This window comes from Dendropsophus ebraccatus, chromosome 6 (genome assembly GCF_027789765.1).
Source record: "Dendropsophus ebraccatus isolate aDenEbr1 chromosome 6, aDenEbr1.pat, whole genome shotgun sequence".
Classification (NCBI taxonomy): Eukaryota; Metazoa; Chordata; class Amphibia; order Anura; family Hylidae; genus Dendropsophus; species Dendropsophus ebraccatus.
Genome location: NC_091459.1, coordinates 90,943,033 through 90,965,518, shown reverse-complemented (window position 1 = coordinate 90,965,518; position 22,486 = coordinate 90,943,033). Strand labels below are relative to the sequence as shown.

The following is a 22,486-nucleotide window of genomic DNA, read 5'->3' as shown; positions in this document are numbered from 1 at the left end:
GGTAATCTTTTCATAGCTGTAACCCCTCTCTCCCCGGACAGAGTGCTGCATGTATGTGCCCACATATGCCCTGCTCATTCCTTAATACTCCCTGTCAGTCCTTGTGTTTCCTATCCTCTCCATTTCTACTATAATCTGCCTGCACTTACACTCATCTATACACACTGCTGCTATAATGTGCCTGCACTCACACTCAGCCATTCACACTGCTGTATAGAAAAGTTTTTGTTGATATCCTCCTGCACCGCTCTGTGATTCTCACTTCCTGATTGGTCCATGCTGAACACACCCCTTCTCCATTGCTGTCATGTGACCACACAGACCTCTGACAGCAGTCCTGCTTCTCTATTCTAGTCTGTTGTACTACGCTACTGCATTATGTGGATCTGCATCTCCATTCTGTATCTACAAACAGCTGCTGTTTTATTAGGTTTATGCCCTTATTATACATTATACTCCACATGCTGATTGCTATACTGTGCAGTAACTTATAATATCACATATTCAGCTGTTTCTAAGTGTTTGTTTCATTTGTTTTACATGTTATTTAGAATAAAATAATTATTTTTGGGGCGTTGAACCAATTGTCTGCTTTTCAATAATTTCTTTTGGGAAAATTTGCTTTGGTTTAAGAGTAGATTTGGATTACAAGCACAGTCCTGGAACAAATTATGCTTGTAATCCAAGGCACCACTGTATTTGGAAAATTTTGGCCACAGCAGCCATTTTATTAACATAAATAACAGAAAAAACTATACAAATAACAATGAATAACCTAACCTATAATGCAGATTAGAAAGAAGGGGGACCTTAAAGCTAAAAACATCTGGTCACCAATTATTTTCTGCTCCCCAGCCACCTACCACTGGCTCAGGAGCCCTTCATAACTCTAAAGCAAATACCCCACTCCCTACACAAACCAAAACACAAAAACACAGGGAGGGCAAGTGGGTGGTACTCTCAGGAAAATGAAGGCCTTTTAAACACCTCCCACTGAACTCTCCACCCCCCACCTAGCTTCCCACACAAACTGTATACCACCCCACAATAACCCACTCTGCGCCATTTTCCCTGTCATGCTAGCCTACCTCATACTGTGTCGCGTTCGGCCTTTCTTTCCCCCATAACACGTGTTAAACTCGCCCTCCTCTGATATCTTGCTAATATCCTCCTCCTCAAGGCTATGTTCCCACACAGTATTTTTGCTCAGTATTTTGCAACCAAAACCAGGAGTGGATTAAAAACACAGAAAGGCTATGTACACAATGTCGCAATTTAGTGGATGGCCGTCATTTAGTGGCAATTAACAGCCATTATTTCAAAACAACGCCCATTGTTTTAAGATAATGTTAATTATTCACCATTAAATGACGGCCATTCACTAAATTTCAGCAGTGTGTGAACATAGCCTTTCTGTCTGTGTTTTTAATCCACTCCTGGTTTTGGTTGCAAAATACTGACCAAAATACTGTGTGGGAACATAGCCTAAGCTATCTAATGCCTAAGCCATCTAATGGCCTTTACATTAATCAACTGCACAGAAAATCTGCAGCATGTTCTAGTAAGTGTATATATACCTTATACCCTTAATATAATTTTAAGGATATAGTATATGTGTGTATATCTATATCTATATATATCTATATGTATATATATATACTCTATACCAGCAGTTTACTAAAATCTGTAGGTATGCAATATAGTGCTTCTGTCCATGTTTTGTTGCTCCATCTACGCTCTGACTTCTAAATACTGAAGAGTATTGACCTTTGTACACTGTGTGCTGCGCATACAGGTCTGTTATGCAAACCTCTTCTCATTCTCATGTGATTTTGTTCCTCTTCACAAACAGGATTTACATGATTTACTTTTTTTTTTTTTTTTTTTTTTTTTAGCTAGGCTGTAAAATTGTGAAAAATTGTTAGATTTACAAAGGGAAGACTCAGTGTACACTGCTTGCTTAAAGGGGTTGTGTGGGATACATGCCTAATTAGCCATAGTGCCGGAGCTGCAGGGGACATGACCTCAATGTATACTTACCTGTTCCTGGACATCCGCTCTGCACTGCTGTCATCATTTTTAAAACGCATGCCGTTCCCACAGGAAATGGCTGGTCAGTGAAGACTCTCTGTTGATCAGCCCCCCTCACCACCTTCATTCATGCTAAAGTTCTCTCGCATTGGCTGTGAAAATGACAGCTGGTTCAGAACTGCTCTGAGCAAGCTGAACCAGAGTATGCGGTAAGATGGCTGAAGAAGTTGGATGCAGTCCTAGTAAGTCCTGGAAAACATGGATACAACCTATGGCTGTATGCTTGTTTTCTAGGCAGCCTTTGGGCTGCATCCAACTTCTTCAGCTATCGGTAATTAATTGCCACACACTTGGGTTTGCTTATCTGTAATGCAAAGCAGTGTGATTAGCTCTCCCTTAATTACACAGCAACCAGAACTGACCAGAATATGCCAGAGCACCCAACATACTGAAAGTACAGTACAACTATATTCTACTGTAATAATTTCATAATGATGTGTATTTTATATGTTCAGTAAATGTGTGTACTTTATATACATAAAAAGCAAGGCATGTGCTGTAGTTTTTTTTTAACTTTATACAAATCAGGAGCACAGAACGACTATTCACTTCTTTATGTAACCACTAGGGGTCATGCAAACCCTGGCGTACACAAGCATCAGAAATTGCAGTCACATTTCACAAGCAGGCAAATGTCATTCTGGGGCACATGCTGCAATGAAGTCTGTCATGAAATTATTAGCGTGTATCACCTTTTCTATTTCCTTTGCAGCTAGTTTATATGCTATCTTTTCATAAAAGAGAATTGTCTATAATATATTGTATGGTGTAGAAGTAAGGACTGACATGGGGATAGAGGATTACATATAGATGAAAAGAAGCTGGCAGAAGCTTTGTCACTAGTGATGGTTTCTATGATCATTATTATACAAGTGATTATATGTATAGCCCTCTTTACCAACATGGTTCCATTTTCTACTGCAGAGATACTTTATGAATGACTCCTTCACCCAGAGCGGTGGACCTGTGTTCCTTATGATCGGAGGAGAAGGGGCCGCTAATCCAGCATGGATGACACAGGGCACTTGGATAACATATGCTGAGAAGATGGGGGCCCTCTGTTTACTACTGGAGCACAGATTCTATGGAAAGAGTCACCCAACTAAGTATGGTTAATGATGATGTGGTGGTAGGGGATGATCTACAGGCAGATATATATTACCTTATATTTACACTTAAAAAGAGTATTTAAAGGGGTATTTCTTTTTTACATTTCTCTAATAAAGTTATATAACTCTGTAACTTTATTGAATGGGTTTTCGAGGTTTAAAAAAAACATGGCCACTTTTTTTTCCCAGACACAGCGCCACCTCTTGTCTCCAGTTTGGGGGCAGGTTTTGCCACTCGTTTCATTGAAAGTGAATGGGGTTTTATTGCAAACCCTGCCTGACAGTGGTACTCTGCTGCCACCAATGGCTGTTTTGGGAACTGCAGGACAGCACAAGCTGTGTCCAATTACAGTTACAAATCGCTAATTCTGCTTCTCCAGATTTAATGTCTGTTCTCAGGCTAACATGCATTACGATAGACATTAAAGGGGTGCTCCAGCCTGGGGGCACTTTTTGGGGGGGGCTAGCAGCGGGTCACTCATTGCGGCGCTCCAGTCCTCGGTTCTTGGCTGCTTCCTGGTGTCTGACGCCGCCTGAGACGCTACGTCTCAGGGCCACTCAGCCACTCAGTGAAGGAGGCGGGATCCGTTTGAAGTCCGCTCGAATCCCGCCTTCTTCACTGAGTGGCTGAGCGGCCCTGAGACGTAGCGTCTCGGGCGGTGTCAGGCACCAGGAAGCGGCTGGGAACCGGGCGCCGGAGCGCCGTAATGCGGGACCCGCCGCTGGAACCAGGGAGGTGAGTGGACGTCTTTTATTTCAGCCACCTCCTCCCCGCTCCCCCCCAAAAAGTGCCCCCAGGCTGGATAACCCCTTTAAGGCAGGCTCAGTACCATTAGCGCAGCATGCATCAATGTTAGTCATAAAGAAAGGCACAAATTATGCCAATGATTTGCATGGGGAAATCTTGTCTTTCAATGAGAGGAATACTCCTTATACTTGTATAAAGGAGACATCTTCTCTTGGAGAATGACTGCTAAGCAGTGTTGTCATGCTCAGTTCGGCTATTAGTATAAGGAAAACTCTGATATTCTATGTAATCGCCCTAGCAAAATGCCAATACATCTGTAAGGGGGGACTAATAATTGTAGGTTTTGAACGGCACTGTGCAGACTTCCAATGGAGCTTATAGCTCGTGGGTGCATGTCTCCAGGTGACAGACTTCAGACACAGTCTACTACTCAGTAAAGTTATATATATATATTATAATATATATATATATATTTTTTTTTAATCAAATGTTATTGTTTATACATGGTAATACAGGGTACACTATCCAGTACAGAGATAGAGAATCGCATAAAGGTGGGTAAAAACGTGAATCAGTAAAGTAATATTTTCTCATGTTGCTTCTGATCTGCCCCCCAACATTCTTGAGTTCAGTTTTTTATTAAAAACACATCCCTCCTGAACCTTATGCAGTAATTTAACATACTTAAGGTGACACTGTCACCCCATATTTTGCATTATAACTTCTCTACACAGGTGTAAAGGGTAAATTTGGCAGTTTTCATACCTTATTTTATATCATACGTCATGGTGCTTGTTCCAGTAAAAAGTGATCTTTTATCATCTGCGGATTGTGCTACCTGGGCGGGGCTTCACGTACAAAGCACATCTTAGCGCCGCCTACATCACCACGGTAGGCCCCACCCCCGTGACATCACTGCATAGACGCCATTGGTATGGGCTGACTTAGAAGGGGTGGGGCCTAGACATTTAGGCTGGCCTGTTCCGATGGCTGTTGAGGGGGGTGGTGCCTATGTGTTGATGATATAACAGGGACTGGGCCTGCGGTGGTGATGTACTCAGGGCTAAGTGGCGCTTCGCCAGTGAAGCCCGCCCAGGTAGCACAGTCCGCAGGTGATAAATGATGACTTTTTACTGGAACAAGCACCATGACGTATGATATAAAGTAAGGTATGAAAACTGCAAAATTTTCCCCTTTACACCTGTGTAGAGAAGTTATAATGCAAAAAGGGGGTGACAGTGTCACTTTAAAGGTTTAGATCATGCCCCCCCTTTTCCCTTCTTTCCTCCAGACTATACAGATTGAAATCCTTAAAGGGGTTATCCAGCGCTACAAACACATGGCCACTTTCTTTCAGAGACAACCCGACTCTTGTCTCCAGTTCAGGTGCGGTTTGCAATTAAGCTCCATTCACTTCAATGAAACTGATCAGCAAAACCCCGCCCAAGCTGGAGACAAGAGTGGTGCTGTCTCTGGAAGAAAGCGGCCATGTTTTTGTAGTGCTGGATAACCCCTTTATGTCTTTCCTGATATGTTTTATGCCTCACACCCTCCACCATTTGCGTAGCCCATCTTTGGACCCGTTCTATTTTATTGATAGTCTTCTTAAGGTGAGGTTTCCAAAACTGGACACAGTATTCCAGATGATATCTCACTAGAGCACTATACCGTGGGATCACAATCTCCCTCTTCCTACTGGTTATACTAAGTGTTTCTCAACTTCAGTCTTTAAGACCCACCAACAGGTCATGTTTTGCGGATATCCCGTTCTACAAACAGCATTGGCAGTTACTGGTGCACTGACTATAATTATATCACCTGTGAAATCCTCAAAACATGACCTGTTGGTGGGTCTTGAGGACTGGAAGTGAGAATCACTGATCTAGCTATACAGCCCACCGCCTGGCTGCACTGGTCACTTATTTTGAGGATGTTAGAAATCACTACCCTTAAATCCTTCTTCCCTAAAGTCAATATGTCTCCAGACAGTAAACTGCATCTTCAGATGTTCATATGTATGTTCTTACTACATTGCTTTGTGCTTTGTCTAGTTGTAGAGCATTGATCCAGCTCACGGCATCATAGACTGGATGGTGATCACTCCATTGAGGTTTCAGAAGGACATAGTATCTAATAGAAGATATTTACACTGACAACTTCTTGCTTCTCCCTACAGGGATATGAGTGTGGAGAATCTGAGCTACCTGAGCAGTCAGCAAGCCTTGGCAGATCTTTCCCATTTCCAGACAGTAATGACTGAGAGACTGGGATTAGGTGACAGGAAATGGATTGTGTTTGGTGGCTCCTATCCTGGGTGTCTTGCCGCATGGTATCGGATAAAGTATCCTCACTTGGCCCATGCAGCTGTGGCTAGCAGTGCACCTGTTAAAGCTGTTTTAAATTTCTCAGGTAGGTGTGGATGAATATGTGACTTTTTTTTTACAGTACATTCACATGTGGATTACATCCGTAGGGCTAGTAAGTAAGGGTCCTAGTATACGGAGCAATAATTGGCGGAATCAGGCTAATTCAGTTGATTATCACTCCGTGTAATAGAGATAATGATCATTGGCTGATTGTGTCTTTAAGTGCTGAAAATCTTTGGCTGCTGGGCGCGCTTCGTTACCTGTAACATTGATGTGCGGCTGATGACTGTAATACATTACCTCTCCATGGTCCCCGATGTTCTTCTGCCCACTCCTCGCTTCCAGTAGCCACCACTGTAGCTTTAGAGAGGGGATCTGAACTGACAGGCCGCTCAGGCCAGTGATTGGCTGAGCGGCCTGTCAGTTAAGAGCTCCGCTCTAAGGCTTCAGTGGTGGCTACTGGAAGCAAGCAGTGGGCAGAAGAACATCGGGGACCATGGAGAGGTTATGTATACAGTTTAAGAGGATGGGCTGCACAGACATCGCTAACTATTTCCATGCAGCTCCTCCTTAATAATTATCAAGCCATGTAACTGGCTCGGTAAGCGAGTGCTGATCTAGCAGATCGGCACTCTCTTATGGGAGGCATTGGGCCATCTGATGCAGCCCTAAGAAAGACATTTTTGCATAATATTTTTCATTGACTACAATGATCCCATCAGCATTAGAGCTGGACCTTCGAGAAATAAAATAAGAAGCCTGGTCCATTCTATGGTCAGGTGGATTCCGCCATCCTCTCGAAGAATGAACCTGTTCATTCTTTGGGCGGACAGCAGTATCTGCCTGACCATAGAATGGAGTCTATGGGACGGGCGGAGAGGAAGGTGGGAGCGTCCGGGGATGAGTGGTGGAATCCATGGCAAGTTATTCCTTAGTGTGGACATACCTAACAGTAACAGACTGGATGGCATTAACATGGTGACAAGTTTCCTTAATATTTTTTTGCATTAGTGAGTGGTTGATTTTACCTACTTTATTTCACTATGATCTGGACATAACTTTCCTGTCTGTATATTTGTATTTCTGTGAGGGAAAATGCCCATTATAGCTTCTTTGCATTAGTAATACTAAGCGTCAGGACTTGCAGCAAAAGAGATGTCGGGTGTTATGTGATATGGATGCAGAATTGTTAAATAAGTCTCCATATTGGGTTTAGGTTGGCACTCACCAGTTATCATCTGCTCCCCCTTTATCATAGACTGGGTTGCAGGTAAAGTCAGCATCTGTCTTCTACACTAGTTGTAATCTTAATCCCTTAGTTTCCCGAGATCTGCACGTTCTTATCCAAGATCCAGTATGCTACCTCTTAATAGCATTTTAAAGCAATAGCATAACAATAGTATGGAGACAAGTGCAATGTTTTATCTTCCCTTAAACCCACTTCTATCCATGTGCATAATGTGATGCAGGGAAGCATTTCCTGAGCAGCTGAGAGATTCAATGGTAGCAGAGCCCATGCGGCAGCTGAGCTCTTATTGCTGGTGGATAGAGGAGCTCTGACCTGCACAGAATTGTAATTGTTGGTGACAGATGCAAACATTAGTAGTCATATCAAGAATACAGTGGATATCCAAAGTCTTTACACCCCTGTTAATGCCAGGCTTTGGTCACTTGGTTTTAGCTTTGTTTCTACCTTTAATGTGACTATAATCTGTACAAAATAAACTAAAATGATTTAAAGGAGAAAATTCTAAATATCTTAGATTTGCAGTGTGAACAACCTCTTATTTAGGGATGAAGTTGTGTTCAGAATTGGTCAATTACATTTAAACTTGTGTTAAATAGTAGTCTGTAAACAGCCACCGTCATTTAAAGTGATTCTGAATAACCCAGTAAATACTGTGGTCCGTAAACAGCTTACTACACATCGAGGGGATCTCACTATTAAAGCTATCAGTCAGATACAAAACATTTTCCAAGGCATCAGAATCATAGATCATAGTAAAGATGGTTATGAAGAAGTGGATACAATTTGGCATAGTGGTGATATTACCAAGAACTGGATGTACCTCAATAAGAGGGAAAGACGAGAAGAAAACTGGAGGGAGGCTGCCAAGAGGCCTACAGCACGGAGCTGCAGGAATTTCTGCCAAGTGGTTCTTCATATGCCTGGGCTGTGCTACAAGAACTTTATCCTGGCCCCTAAATGCATGATGTACTTTTTAAGGGTACTCCAGCCGCCAGCTCGCACCTGGCCGCCAGCTCTCTGGTGGTGTCAGGGGATTCGGGCTCCGCAGGCTTCATGTGCGGTAAAATGTATTTTAATCCTGCACGCAAGGAAAGGGGAGAGACGTAAACTAGTCACCCGGGCTGTAACTAGTCACAGGTCTCTGTCCTGTCGGCAAGCTCTGCAGGGTGGTTAGCGGCCGCCAACTGGCCTCCTTGCCTGTCAATCACCCCATAGAGTGTGCTTACAGGACAGAGAGCAGTCACTAGTCACAACCCAGATGACTATTTCACGGCTATCCCCTTGCCTTGCATGCAGGATTAAAATGCATTTTACTGTATATGAAGCCCACGGAGCGCAAACACCTCGACACCACTGAAGAGCCGGTTGCCAGGTGCGTGCAGCCATTCTGGGAGTCCAATCAGCACAAGTGGTTCCCTTTAAAAATAAAACAACAAAAACTCAAGTCTCCCAGGACGTATCAGCTGCTGTATGCCCTGCAAAAAGCGGTGTATTCTTTCCAGTCTGACACAGTGCTCTCTGCTGCCTCCACTACCTGTGACAGGAATTGTACAGAGTAATGTCATAAATTCAAAAGCTGCTATAACAAAATATTAGTGTAAGGGTATATTTATGTAATCACGTTGTTTTTAAATATTTGTTTTTCAATTAAATTATACAGCATATAGGTGATGTTAAAGGTGGAAAAGTTGTGAAATGATTCATGGCCTTTTTTCCAGCTTTTTAATTTGACCAAAGCCTGGTGTCCTAACAGGTGTGTAGACTTCAGACAGTCATCAATATACACTATAAGGCTATGTTCACACTACGTAAGTACCGTAGTGATCACGGGCGTTGTTGATCACGGCTTTAATTACTACAGTCCTTACGTAGTATACACATAATATATATATTTATCTATCTATCGGGATCCCTAGAGCCGCCGCAAAAAACTGACATGTCCATTTTCTATTCCGTGACTAGTGGCCGCAGAAAACCCTGTCAGTGCACACAATGGAGTGTGCGGCTCTGGCTGCATGCTTCATTGTGAGCAGCGGGGAATTCAGATTCAGAGGCGGTAAAGATCATCCGGCCAGTACTGAAATACCATGATGTTTTCTAATGGGGTCCTAAGTGCAGGTTACAAATGGGGACATATTAGGGTATGTTCACACTACTAAATACGCACAGAAATTTCAAGCAGAGGCAGAAATGGGACAGATGGAACTTCAAGCGGAGTGTGCCGCGTGGCCTCCACTTGAAATTTCTGTGCTTATTCCGTAGTGTTAACATACCCTTACTATTATCTAACACTGACCTAAGGAAATTAGTTTGTATGTCTGTTTATTATATAGTACAAACAAAGAAGGACTAGCACCAGGCACCTTGACTTTGCAAGTGGATAATAAGGATCACCCCAACGTCTGATCCAGCAAGCCACAGCGTAGAAGAAAGGGTCACCGGTAACTTCCAGCAATGTTTATTGTATGCACATCTTTGGTGGGCCCAATAAACATTGCTGGAATTTACCTGTTACTCTTTCTTCTATGCTGTGGCTTGCAGGTGTATTTTCAGTTTATTCTATAAGTGCACAGAAATAGACCATGTATTTGGGCATACCACTGACTGAAATAAATAATAGATGATCATGTGTCCAGTCAGATCCAATGAGACCTTTTGTACATGTTTGTAATGTTGTGTCTGTTTTAACAATTTTTTTTTTTTTCCTACCAATCTTTGTAGAATACCTGGAAGTTGTGCAGGATTCACTCTCAAGAAATCACTCTGGTTGCCCGGGGACAATTAAGATTGCCTCTGACACACTGCAGGAGCTCCTGGATTACAAAGAGAATTATCTAAAAATAAGCAAAGATTTTTAGTAAGTTGTTAATGTAAGAATTGCACAAAGCGTATGCATCTTTCAGGGAATCCTTGGTGACAATATGGTTTTAGTTACAGCTTCCACTAGCGCTTTAACCCAGTTTTTCTTAAAGGGAACCTGTCATATTGTACATACAGTCTTACCTGTGTGTGGCAGGATATATAATAGGAGAAGCTGAACAGATTGATGCTGGGTTCACACACAGTATATTTCATTTAGTATTGTGGTCCTTATATTGCAGCCAAAACCAGGAGTGGATTGAAAACACAGAAAGGATCTGATCACACAATGGTAAAATTGAGTGGATGGCCGCCATTTAATGGCAAATATTTGCTGTTATTTGAAAACAATGGCTGTTATATTGAAATAATGGCAGTTACTTACTGTTATATGGCGGCTGTTTTAAATCCACTCCTGGTTGAGGTTGCAAAATACTGATCAAATACTGACTGAAATATACTGTGTGTGCATCAAGCCTGATATATATTGTTTGAGAGAAAAAAATCATCAGAACTTGAATTTTATTCATCTGAATCCCTAATCTTTCCCGGCATAGGAGGTCCAGTGGGTGGTCCATTCCAGTGATTCTATAAGAAATAATCCCAAGAGTGGTCTATAGTGTATGGGACCCTAGGATATAACATTATAACCATTTGTGTTCACCAAATAACTTTGTGCAATCGGATGCACAAGGCTCAAAGGTGCCACGGTTATTTGGCAAACTGCCCTAGTTACTGCCACACCTATGTCCTCAAATCTGGAAGTTACAATAAACCGCTCTTTCTCTTCTGCTCTTGGCAGGTTTCAGGCGGAGAAGCTAGGTTGCAATCAAAACAGAGCTGCATAGAATATAATACAACCCTTTATTACAAATGCATGCAATGTGTTTCCAGGTCAATCTGACCCCTTCATAGGTATAATGAAATGCCAGGGTAAACATCCTTCTTACTGCTCTCCAAAGAGCGCAGCTACTCATGAAATGTCCTAATGGAACTCCTTCAATGATGAGATTTTGAGAAATGACAATGGCTGGGTTACAGTGACACAAAATGGATTGTCATTAACCAAGTCCGTTATTGTAGGTATAAACAGCTGACTGTTTATTTGTGTCAGATTTGCCTATGGCAGATTTATAATGGATTTGCCATAAAATCCACTTCATAACTCCAAGGCTGAAGGTTCCCTGCGATTTTTGGTTCCCTGTTCTTGAGATCATGGGGAAGCCTCAATGGTTGAACCCCCCCAATCATAGTTATACACTATCCCATGGATAGGGAATAACTGCTCCAGATGGGAAAACACCTTTAAGTAGCTTGTGGCATTACTTTAAACGTGTATAGATACATTTAGTACTTCAATACTCTGTGGTGCTGCAAAAACCTTCCAATGATTCTAATTTCTTCTTCTTTTTTTTTTTTTTATAACTATTATTATTTAAGTCTATGTGAAGTCCTGGTTATAAGTTCACAATTGGACAGAGCCTTCCTCCTTGACACTATTGCTGAGTATATAATGGATGTAGTTCAATATAACAATGACAACCGAGAGTTTGAGGTAAGTTTGTTCCCAGCATCCTCTGTTCCCTGAATATATTAGTATGAACCTACTGTTGACATTTACAGAATAACAGATCAGGACGTGTGGATCTGTTCAAAGTCAATTGTGTCTCTTCATGTTAAAGCGGTATTGGCTTTTGTGTGTTAAAGGACAACAGTAGATCAGTTTTACTTATTATGAAAATTTTACTTCAAAAGCTAGGATTTGCACAAAAATGTATTTTTTTTTTGTTTCCTGAATGAAAATGAAGAGGTCCTGTCATGAGGAAAATGGGGTAAAAGTAAGCAGATGGCTAGATAAGGCTTCTCATCAAGATTCTGGGCATATCTCTTTATCTCCGGAGTTCTTTCTAGCACTGAGATCTGAGATGTACACCAAAAAATGTTTTCCTTTCAAATCAACTGCTGCCATAAAGTGCCAGAGATTTGTAATTTACTTCTATTAAAAAAATCTCAAGCCTTCCAGTACTTATCTACTGCTGTATGCCCAACAGGAAGTTGTATTATTTCCAGTCTGGAGAGCAGGAGAGGTTTTTTATGGGGATTTGCTGCTGCTCTGGACAGTTCCTGACTTGGACAGAAGAGGCAACAGAGAGCACTGTGTCAGACAGAAAAGAAAACACCACTTCCTGCAGTACACACAGCAGCTGATAAGTACTGGAAGACTTAAGATTTTTTTAATAGAAGTGAATTACAAATCTCTGGCACTTTATGGCACCAGTTGATTTGAAAGAAAAAAAAAATTGGTGAACAACCCCTTTAATATGTAAACATAGCTCACAGTGGGCATTCCCTAGAACAGCAAAAGACCAGGCAGGTCTATCCTCTTATTTTACCGCCTCTGTACCCACCTGCATCCATCTCTAGGGTTTTACTGTACCTTGTGTGATTTTACTCCTACATCCTGCAGTCTTTCAGTGGTGTTCTCCTCTTCCCTTTTAAACAGCTTTGTAAGTGCCTTCTACATGGTCTACAGCCTGTGTGTTATGTTCAAGCTTATAGCTAAGAAAACGTTTACAACAGGCTCTGTGTATCACAAGTATGTCAAAACACAATAAAAAGTACACCATGGCATTCCTGCCAGGTTGTATAAAAAAACAAGCATGGGGGAGGGGGAGAGAACAGACTGTGGCAGGTCTATTGTACTATATGTCATGTGTCAGAAGCTGCAGCACAGCCAGCTAAGTAAAGCTGTTACACACACTCTGCAGCAGCAGAATGGTAGAAAAGTTTAAATGACGACTATGTGGAAAGTTTCTTAATTTTGTGTTTAGTAAGCAAAAGAACAGTAAAAACTTTCAGTTCAAAATAATACCTAGTAAATATTTCTTGATAGGTGGTTTCCGTTATAGTACTACCATTGCCATGAATAAATGGCACAATTTAGTGCCATTAATTTACACGCCACCCTTCTTCTCCTGTCTGCACTCCTCCTTTCACTCTCCTCTGATACATTTGTTCATACTATATGTGTTTATACTGTGGATGATATTTCAGGGCGTAGTACCATGAAGAAGGCCAAGAAATAATCGTAACCAGTTTCATTAAGTTAATTTAATCCTTCTGATGGCTTTCACTAGGATTTATTCTGTTTAGGAAGTCTAATTACACTTTCAGTTTTTGGAAGGACTCTGAATGGAGAAGAGTATGCCAAAAATATGTTTTCTTTACTCAATCCTTTTGTTTCTTAAAAGAACACAAGAACATAGAAAAAGGAAAACGGCTTGCGTCTGTTCTGACCTTAAAGTAAGGCAGGTAGCCAAGTAAAAGCTAGACTTAAATATTTAGTCAGATATTAAGCTGAAGTCCTTCACAAATGAACAGTTTTTGCTGTGAGGTTTCATGGTATTTGGCCATATGGCTTTTACAGGGGACGTACAAAGCTTTATTATGGGCATTAAAAGTGAACCTAAAAAAAAGACAGAGGTCCCAGCTAAAAGTATGGGTCTATATGTGAGTCATAAAGAAACAATGACATAAAGACATTTTAAACATTTTATTTCTTTGGACCAAGTACATGTGTCCTACATGAGTGTCCCTTGTGGCTTGAGATGACCTTTTTTAATGTCTTTTTAATAGGAATCATTTCATTCATAGGGCTTGTTCTTGAGAAAATTCTTAATGAAAAATTTCATTGTGGCTTCCCACATTTTCCCAGGAGTAATATCCCTGGTATTAGAAAATGGAAACCCTTGACATATAACTGGAGATGAGCCAATCACTCATCTAAACAAAGCGAAGTGCTTTGTTTGATCTGCGGTCCACTCATGAAGCCGCCAGCCTTTCAGTGCTGCTCTGCTCCCTGCCACTCCTCCCAGGATGTCGGAAAAAGCTGGATCCAATCCTGGGAAACTTTTCCCAATTTCCCAGGATTCGGTCCAGTTTTCCCAGCACTCCCAAGCTGGAGAAGTGGCTGGTATGTTAACTATGTGGCCATATTCTGAAGTTTAAGGAGACAATCATGTAGCACAGGGCTAATAGTAGAAGACAACCCAGTAACTCTTCCATACCATGATTTGCCTTTATGTTGCATGGATAAGTTACCATCCTGTCAAGATGGGATGCTGTGATAGCACAAACCAGCACTGGCCCCTGAGCCATTTATGGCCCAAACATGAATATATACCTGTATACAATGCTATAGCATGGTTTGCTAAGCTTCAAGCCATAAATACGTTGGCCTACCATGTTGACAGTATGCCAACTAGAGATGAGCGAACCTGGAGCATGCTCGAGTCGATCTGAACCCGAACTTTCGGCATTTGATTAGCGGTGGCTGCTGAAGTTGGATAAAGCCCTAAGGCTATGTGGAAAACATGGATATAGATATTGGCTGTATCCATGTTTTCAAAACAACCTTAGAGCTTTATCCAAGTTCAGCAGCCACCGCTAATCAAATACCGAACGTTCGGGTTTGACTTAAACCCGAACCCGGTTAGCTTATCTCTAATGCCAGCGTATCTGTGCAAGGTGAAGGCAAAACATGGTGTGGCCTAACAAAAATGAACTAACAAAAATAGCGAATATATAGTATTTTTTGTTATCCAGTATGAATTAACGTTAAACCAGTCTAAAAAAATAGTGATCACTGCTCTCCATATGCATTCAATAAAGCTAATGGCTTAATTAGATTTTAGTTTTCTAGCTACGTGACTTCCTTGTATTGCAAATTGTTGATCCTGTTGTTGCAACATTTAAGAGCGTGAAGTTTCCTAAACTCTTGGATATCTCTCTATCCTCCTCTTCTGACATTTAAATTGATCAGATGTTTGATGTTAGCTCGTAATACTCATTTCCAGACTGAACATTGTGGTTTCCTACTCCTTCCAACTGTGTATCCCAGCATAAAATGAAAATGTTTTCCCATGTTCGAGAGAGGAAGAAGCCAAATCTGTTCTGTTATTGTTTGTTTTGGAAGGAATGGTGTGTACAATGATGTGCAGCCTCTTAAAATCTGCATGGGTGGAAGATTAAAGCGTTTAACCTCAGAAAAGATCTTCTCTTAACTTTACAATATTCCAGCCAAATATTTTATAACAAGAAATCTTCTTAGATCTTATTTTAAATACATTTTTATTTTTCATTATTTGGCATGATCACATCTGTCTGTAAGAGAACCATATGATAAGGGGTCTATGGGGTGAACAAAAAGGAAACGTTTTAATAATTTTATAAGTTGGCTTTTATATCTGACCATGATATTTTTCAGTTACCATTAAATTACACCTCCGGTGATAGATAGATATATATATAAACCAGCAATAATACTACAGTAGTCACTAACTCCTCACTCACTCTTTACTGTATAGCGTCCCCCCCCCCCCATCCAAGCACTGTAACAGATGGGAGATGGTGGTGCACTGACTATACTACTACTGTACTGTATATGCACTCCAGTAGTCTTATACAGTACTGTACAGGATGGGAGGTGGTGGTGCACTGACTGTACTACTACTGTACTGTACAGGATGGGAGGTGGTGGTGCACTGGCTGTACTACTACTGCACTCTATATGCACTCCAGCAGTCTTATACAGCACTGTACTGTATGTGAAGCCTCACCAGTGCTAAACTCACCAGGTACAACCCACCATCCACACTCACAAATACTTTCAGAGCAAAATTTGAATACTGAACGTTACTTCCAGGTAAATTTTCATGCTAATACTGTGGTATTACTGTACTTCAAGACTGGGTGCCGGAAAAGTGTTTAAGCCAACTTTTCTTAAAAATACCGTTTGAGTTCCGAGCAGTTTGAGAACCGAGGTACCACTGTACAGAGAATTTCAATTTATCTTTTCAGCTTTTGACTAACTACAATTCCCAGCTTGCCCTGACAACCAAGGGCTCATAGTATACTATGATCTTCTTATTTTGTTTTCATTTTGAAGGGTGTGAAAGGCGGAAATATCACTATCCAGATGGTGTGTGACATTATGTCCAATGAATCAATTGGCTCTCCGTATGACAGATATGCTGAACTTATCCGGAGCATTATGAAAGCCAAAGGGGAAAAGTGCATTGAAGCAAGTTACCAGCAATTTCTACAAGACATGAGTGATGTCCGTTGGGACGGGTCGGCTTCATCAGGAGGTAACAAGTAGAACAGCTTACTCTATCTTTTTGGTAAACTAGCAACTAGTATTTTGCAGTGTCAATTTCTGCAAGTCCTTGGGAAGCTGAGGAAGATACGGAACATTGTATCTCACTGTCTTCCCCATTGACCATATCTTTACATTCATTCTTATAAATAAGCTCATTACTATTAGAAGATACTGCTAGCACAGTGAAAAAAAAGCTGAAAAAACCTCAGAGAATGTATCATTTGTAACTTTTTCATCCTTTTTTCTCCTTATGCCACTTTCATTTATGCATTTATTTATGTTGTGTACAATAATCTAGAAAGCCATAACACTTGAGGCTGTTATCCGGGTTTAGGCCCCCTTCACACTTTAGGAAAATATATCTGGATTTCTTATCAAGAAATCCAGATAGATTTCCTGACCCATAGGGCTTCATTGGGCACATTTGGCCGGATTTTCCTTTATGTAAAATAGGTCTGAAAATGATAGAACCTGTCTTACTTCCGTCCATAAGTCTATCACATATGCATCCATAGAAGACCATGGGAGCATCTGGAAAACAGACGCTATAATACATTTTTTTTTTTTTTTTTGCTGATCAGTAAATCCTGAAAGCCCTCCTTACCATAAATCCTGATTACTGTAAGGAAATACTGTTGGTTTCCTGAAGCCTCAGGATCAGGATTTCCTGACAGTAAAAACTGGCACAGATTCCAGAAACAGCACCACTCTTGTCCTCTGTATGGGTGTGGGTTTTGCAGCTCAGTTCCAGTGAATTAAATGGAACTGAACTGTAATACTACATACAACCTAAGGGCTGGTGTGGCGCTGTTTTTGCAAGAAAGTAGCTGTGGTTCTCTAATCCTAGATAACCCTTATAACCTTACCCTTTTTAGCCCCCAAACTAAAAATGAGGAGCATTGCAAAAAACAATACAAATGCTTGCTCAATGTGTCGAAATAATAGAAAAAAATGTGCAAGACGCACCTGAAAACTAAAAATGCTATATATTTTTTCCCCTTCATTTCTAGATGCTATAAATGTTGTTACAGTTACATACATGAAACTCTGTTATGTTGTGTTGTTATTCTATGTACAATGTTACTTTCCTTATTATAACATTTGCCTTCTTCCAGAAAGTGAAGTGCATGTGCCAGTAAGCAGGGATGCATGACGATAAAAGAAAGATTAACTTATCAAAACAAGAACATAAATCTAAACACATGCAACAATAATACAATTGTTCAGCTTGGGATTGCCCGAGGAGCATGTACACACAGTTCTGAACATCCGCGTCCTCAGCCAATGAGGATTAGCAGCACAAGGGCTCATTTACACAGCTGTATCTGGGGGTCTAGGTCTCCTTCTGTATTTCTTTCCACTAATAGGATTGGATTTCAGCAGGGGGCAATGAGACCATTTTCCCTTGAAGGTTTCCTTCTTCTCTGTACTGCAATCTGAGCCTGTTTTTTTCTTTTTCATTTTCTTTTTCCCCTTTAAAGAAATACAGAAATTGGCAAAATCCTTAAGAGTAAATGATACTATAGTCTATGAAAGTTTTTTTTGCTGTCTTTTTTTTTTTTTTCTCTGTTCATAGGTATCTAGTCTCACAGATCTGTAGAATGGGGCCACCAGGGAATTTAACACTAGGGACCCACCCTACATCTACCAGATATAACCAGCGCCAAAACCTTTTGCATTACTTTAGCACAGAGCTGTGTATGTGACCAGCGATGCTGGCTCACTGCTAGTAACTTGCCAGTCACTCTATGCAAACAGCATAACGTGCCACTTAATTTTCTTGAAAGGTGAAGTCCCATGAAACTAACAAATCTCAGGCAGGCAGGGGGGTGCAGGAACATAATAAAGAAAGTATACTTACCAGTCCCTGTGCCCCCATAGTACTCCTGTAATTATATCTGACAAACGCCAGCCTCCAGCAGCTCCTCCAACTGCAACGTCACATACTTGGCCAATGGATCGCCCACTTACCCAATCAGTGAATGGGACGAAATACCGCTGCAGTCACTGACTGGCTGAGTGGGCAATCCATCAGCCGCTCCGTGACATTGCAGCTGCAGACGAAAACCGAACCTGAGCAACAATTGCTTATGGCGGCTGTGAGAGAGACCCGAGAGCAGCGCTACAGGTGCACAGAGGGACTGGTAAGTATACTTTCTTATTATCTTCTCGCACCCCCTTGCCTGCCTATCATTTGTTAGTTTCACAAGACTTTTCCTTTACGGAATCTTTAAGCTGTAATTCATGTTCCAAACTGCTGACACTGTTAGATGCTGATAGAAGACACATGGTACCTTACATATATTTTTTCTCTGCTTTCATAACATAGAAAATGCTTTTATTTTCTGGTATAAAGAGTCAGAGTTTTCTTCTTGCTTAATTGAGGGTTGGAAGCTGAGTCCCCAGCAGGTTTAGGTATCGGAGGGGGAGTTACAAATAAGTGAATATAACGTGTACATACATATTACATAAAAATATGCACAATATGTGCACACATCATACACAGATTATAAGGAAATGCACATTACCTATATGCATAGATAGCACATACACACATCATGTACATAAACAAATGCAAATTACATATATTCATAGATAATACACACGTGCACTGTACATACATACTCACATACATACTTCATGTTCACAGACTTACCTCTGGTACAGGAAATCACCAGGTACAGCTCACATGCTGTCAGATCTGCTGCTCCAAGGCCACACTGAGCAGGCTGCAGTCCTTCTCCCTCCCCTCCTCCTGTGTCCCAACTGCCAGCAGCAGCACATAGAGCAGATGGTACTTATCATCTGATGTATGTCCTGCAGAAAGAGGTGTATTCTTTCCAGGCTGACAACAGTGCTTTCTTCTGCCACCTCTATTTATGACAGGAACTGTCCAGAGCAGTAGCAAATCCCCATAGAAAACCTCTACTGCTAGAAGTGAAATACATATCTTGATAACTTTCTGACACTTCCTACTTTTTGGTGTTTTTTTTCCTGGCACTTTTTCAGCCATTTTCTTATTTTAGTCTAAAACTATTGGTGTTTTAGCCACTTAGTTTTTTTTTTTCAGTTCAAGTCATGTGATTCTTTATCATGTGATTCCAGGTTTTCTGTTGATGAACTGGGGGAAAAAAAAATCACTAATTTTTATATAGACATGACAATAATATCAGCAAACATCTGGTCGCAGCGTTTTTGACTCTCCAAAATGCCATATGACATATTTCTGAAAAACACCAGTCCAGCCATATAGTACATGAGAACATTCCCACATTCTCGGAAACATTGGAGGCCTACCTATCCACTTGATATTCTGTGGATTTGGGAGGGATAGGCAGCTACCTAGGCCACACCTGGATGTACAGTATGTGTGTGGGGGAGCAATACTTTGCCTTGCCCCTGATGCTGCCCACTCACACAAGAGCCACTGGGTTGTGTATACAGTATATGATGTATATTTATGGTGGTGTCCATGTAGTTATGATATGGTATGATTTGACAAACCTTGCAGATGTAGGTACAAACCTTTCGATGCATGTTTTTTTTCTTCAAAATTTGAGTGTCCTACTTGCTCTCATTGTGCAGGTGATAGATCTGTGTAGCAGGCAGATGTCCAGCTTTATGACTCTGCAATATGTAATGGACTCTCAACTCACAAGCATAATAAGTTACACCAAAGAACGCAAAATAAAGACACAGCACCTTGTAATCAGTTGTCAAAAGGTGCCAATTTTATTTAAAATTACATGACACTGAAAATGGCAGACCCCCGACTCATGAAGAGTCACCCTCCAGCACTCAGGTGAGGAAAACCCCCTGTGGGGGAAACCTCGAGGGAGCCATGGCTGGAGAGCTGCCCCTCCCCTGGGCTTAGAGGGTAATACCATACTAGAAGTATAATAAACTGGATGTGAGAGAGATGAGGCTGCAATATCTGTCACCTTATTGATGGCTAGGCGGCTGTATCTCTTCTCCTTCACAGATCCAGGTCCACTTCTTGAGAAGGTGGAGACTCAATGAAGGGGTAATCTAAAGCAGACCACCCTTTTTCCCCGGCTAGAACCTCCAAATTTCATCAAGGGTAGGGGGCAGTAAATTAGTCAAGCTCAAGGTCCTCTGGCGCATCCAAGATGGCACTGATCAGGGTGCGGTGCATTGCTTTATGGAACCTTCTTGATGACATAAGAGCTTGTCATCACAGTGCACGGTTGCCATGGTTACTGCAGGTAATCACATCTGAAGCATTAACCCATTAATGACTGGCGATGTGCTTTACTGCAGAGGTCACTAAACACACTTGTGACCAAGCAAACAGCTTGAATATATGTTTGATGTGGCCCATAGCAACCAATCACAAGCTCAGCTTTCCTTTCTCATATTACTCTGGTAAAATAAAAGCTGAACTGTGATTGGTTGCCATGCACAATTTAGACAGTCTAACCTGCCCATAACAACCAATCAAAGCTCAGCTTTAATTTCATAAGAGCTTGTTAATATATGAAAGGTGAGCTGTGATTGGTTGCTATGGGCAAATCAATCCGTAGTAAATTGATAAAGCTGCTCCATTGCTGTAAAGCTGACACATGAGATCAAGCTTCCCCATAATGCTTTGCAGTCAACCCTCCCTCCCTCCATACCTCCCAAATTTTTGGAGGGACACCTGTAGTTCAGACATTTCTATACACTACAATTCCCAGCATTTCCTGACACTCAGTTTAGAATCCACTGGTGTATACGGCAGATTTGATAACATGAAGGAGTCGGCTGACAATCTGATGTGATTGTATGTTAATGGGCTGACAAATAATATAAATAAAGCTGCTGAAAATAATAAAGAAGGAGGGTATTTCTTCCTTGAAATGCTCCAGAGTATAGACAAGCAGTGTGGGTGGCATGTAAAACTACATTTCCCAGGCTTTCATAAAAAATTGGTGATCACCCGATTAGTTCATTACTGGAGAAACTGCACTGACTGGACAAAAGGGGTTGCCTAGTTGTTTAAAAGTAAAATAGTCCACAGTATTAAAGGGGTACTCCAACAAAAAAATTCTTTCAAATCAACTGGTGCCAAAAATTTGTAATTTACTAAAAAAATCTACAGTTTTCCAGTACTTTTCAGCGGCTGTATGTCCTGCAGGAAGTGGTGTATTCTTTCCAGTGTGACACAGTGATCTCTGCTGCCAGCTCTGTCAAGACATGGACAGAGATGGGTTTGGGTAACGTTATCCGAACCCAAACACTCAGCGCTTGACTCCCCGCGCTGCATGATTAGACTTGGCACCCTTTCGGCTGGGTTCACACTGTGCGTTTATGATGCAGTTTGGTTGGTGAACTCCTAAGTCTCTCAATGAAAATCAATGTTCATCAAAATGCACGTTAAGGCTATGTTCACACTACGTATGAGACCGGCCATCCCGGCCGGACGCAGGGTTCTGATGCGAGCGCATCAGCGCACGCCCGCATCAGAACCTCCCAAAGCATACTATGAAGCAAGCGTCCGGAGCCGCTTGCTTCATTGTGTGAACTAACAGGGTTTCCTACGGCTGCAATTCATTGAATTGTGGCCGCAGAAAACTGACATGTCAGTTATTTGCGGCGCCGCACGGGATCCCGACCGGAGCGTATATAATGTGTATACACTCCGGCCGGGATCACATAGAAATGTAGGCAATGGCAACAACGGCCGTACTTTTTTGTAGTGTTAACATAGCCCAAAAATTCAACAGATATAGGCATTGTGTGAACACAGCCTTCTCCCAGAAGCAGCTCTACTCCCTGTCTATTGGGTTATAGTTGCTATTGCAGCCGGCTCCATTGAAATTAATAGGACTCCACCTGCAGCAGGTGTGAAACTGTTTTGGCAAGAAGGTAGCCAGGTTGTTCTGAACCTAGACCTTCTTCCTG

General features: G+C 41.5%; 1 protein-coding gene across 1 annotated transcript in view; it reads left to right on the top strand.

The window, feature by feature from the left end:
- The window catches only part of LOC138795792 (putative serine protease K12H4.7), a 32,668-nt gene that overhangs the window by 1,690 nt on the left and 8,492 nt on the right, over window positions 1-22,486 (top strand). The window contains exons 2-6 of the mRNA XM_069975362.1: window positions 3,016-3,197; window positions 6,125-6,357; window positions 10,285-10,420; window positions 11,863-11,977; window positions 16,370-16,571. Of these exons, the coding sequence (XP_069831463.1) occupies window positions 3,016-3,197; window positions 6,125-6,357; window positions 10,285-10,420; window positions 11,863-11,977; window positions 16,370-16,571 (868 nt within the window). The remainder of the gene's footprint in view (window positions 1-3,015; window positions 3,198-6,124; window positions 6,358-10,284; window positions 10,421-11,862; window positions 11,978-16,369; window positions 16,572-22,486) is intronic.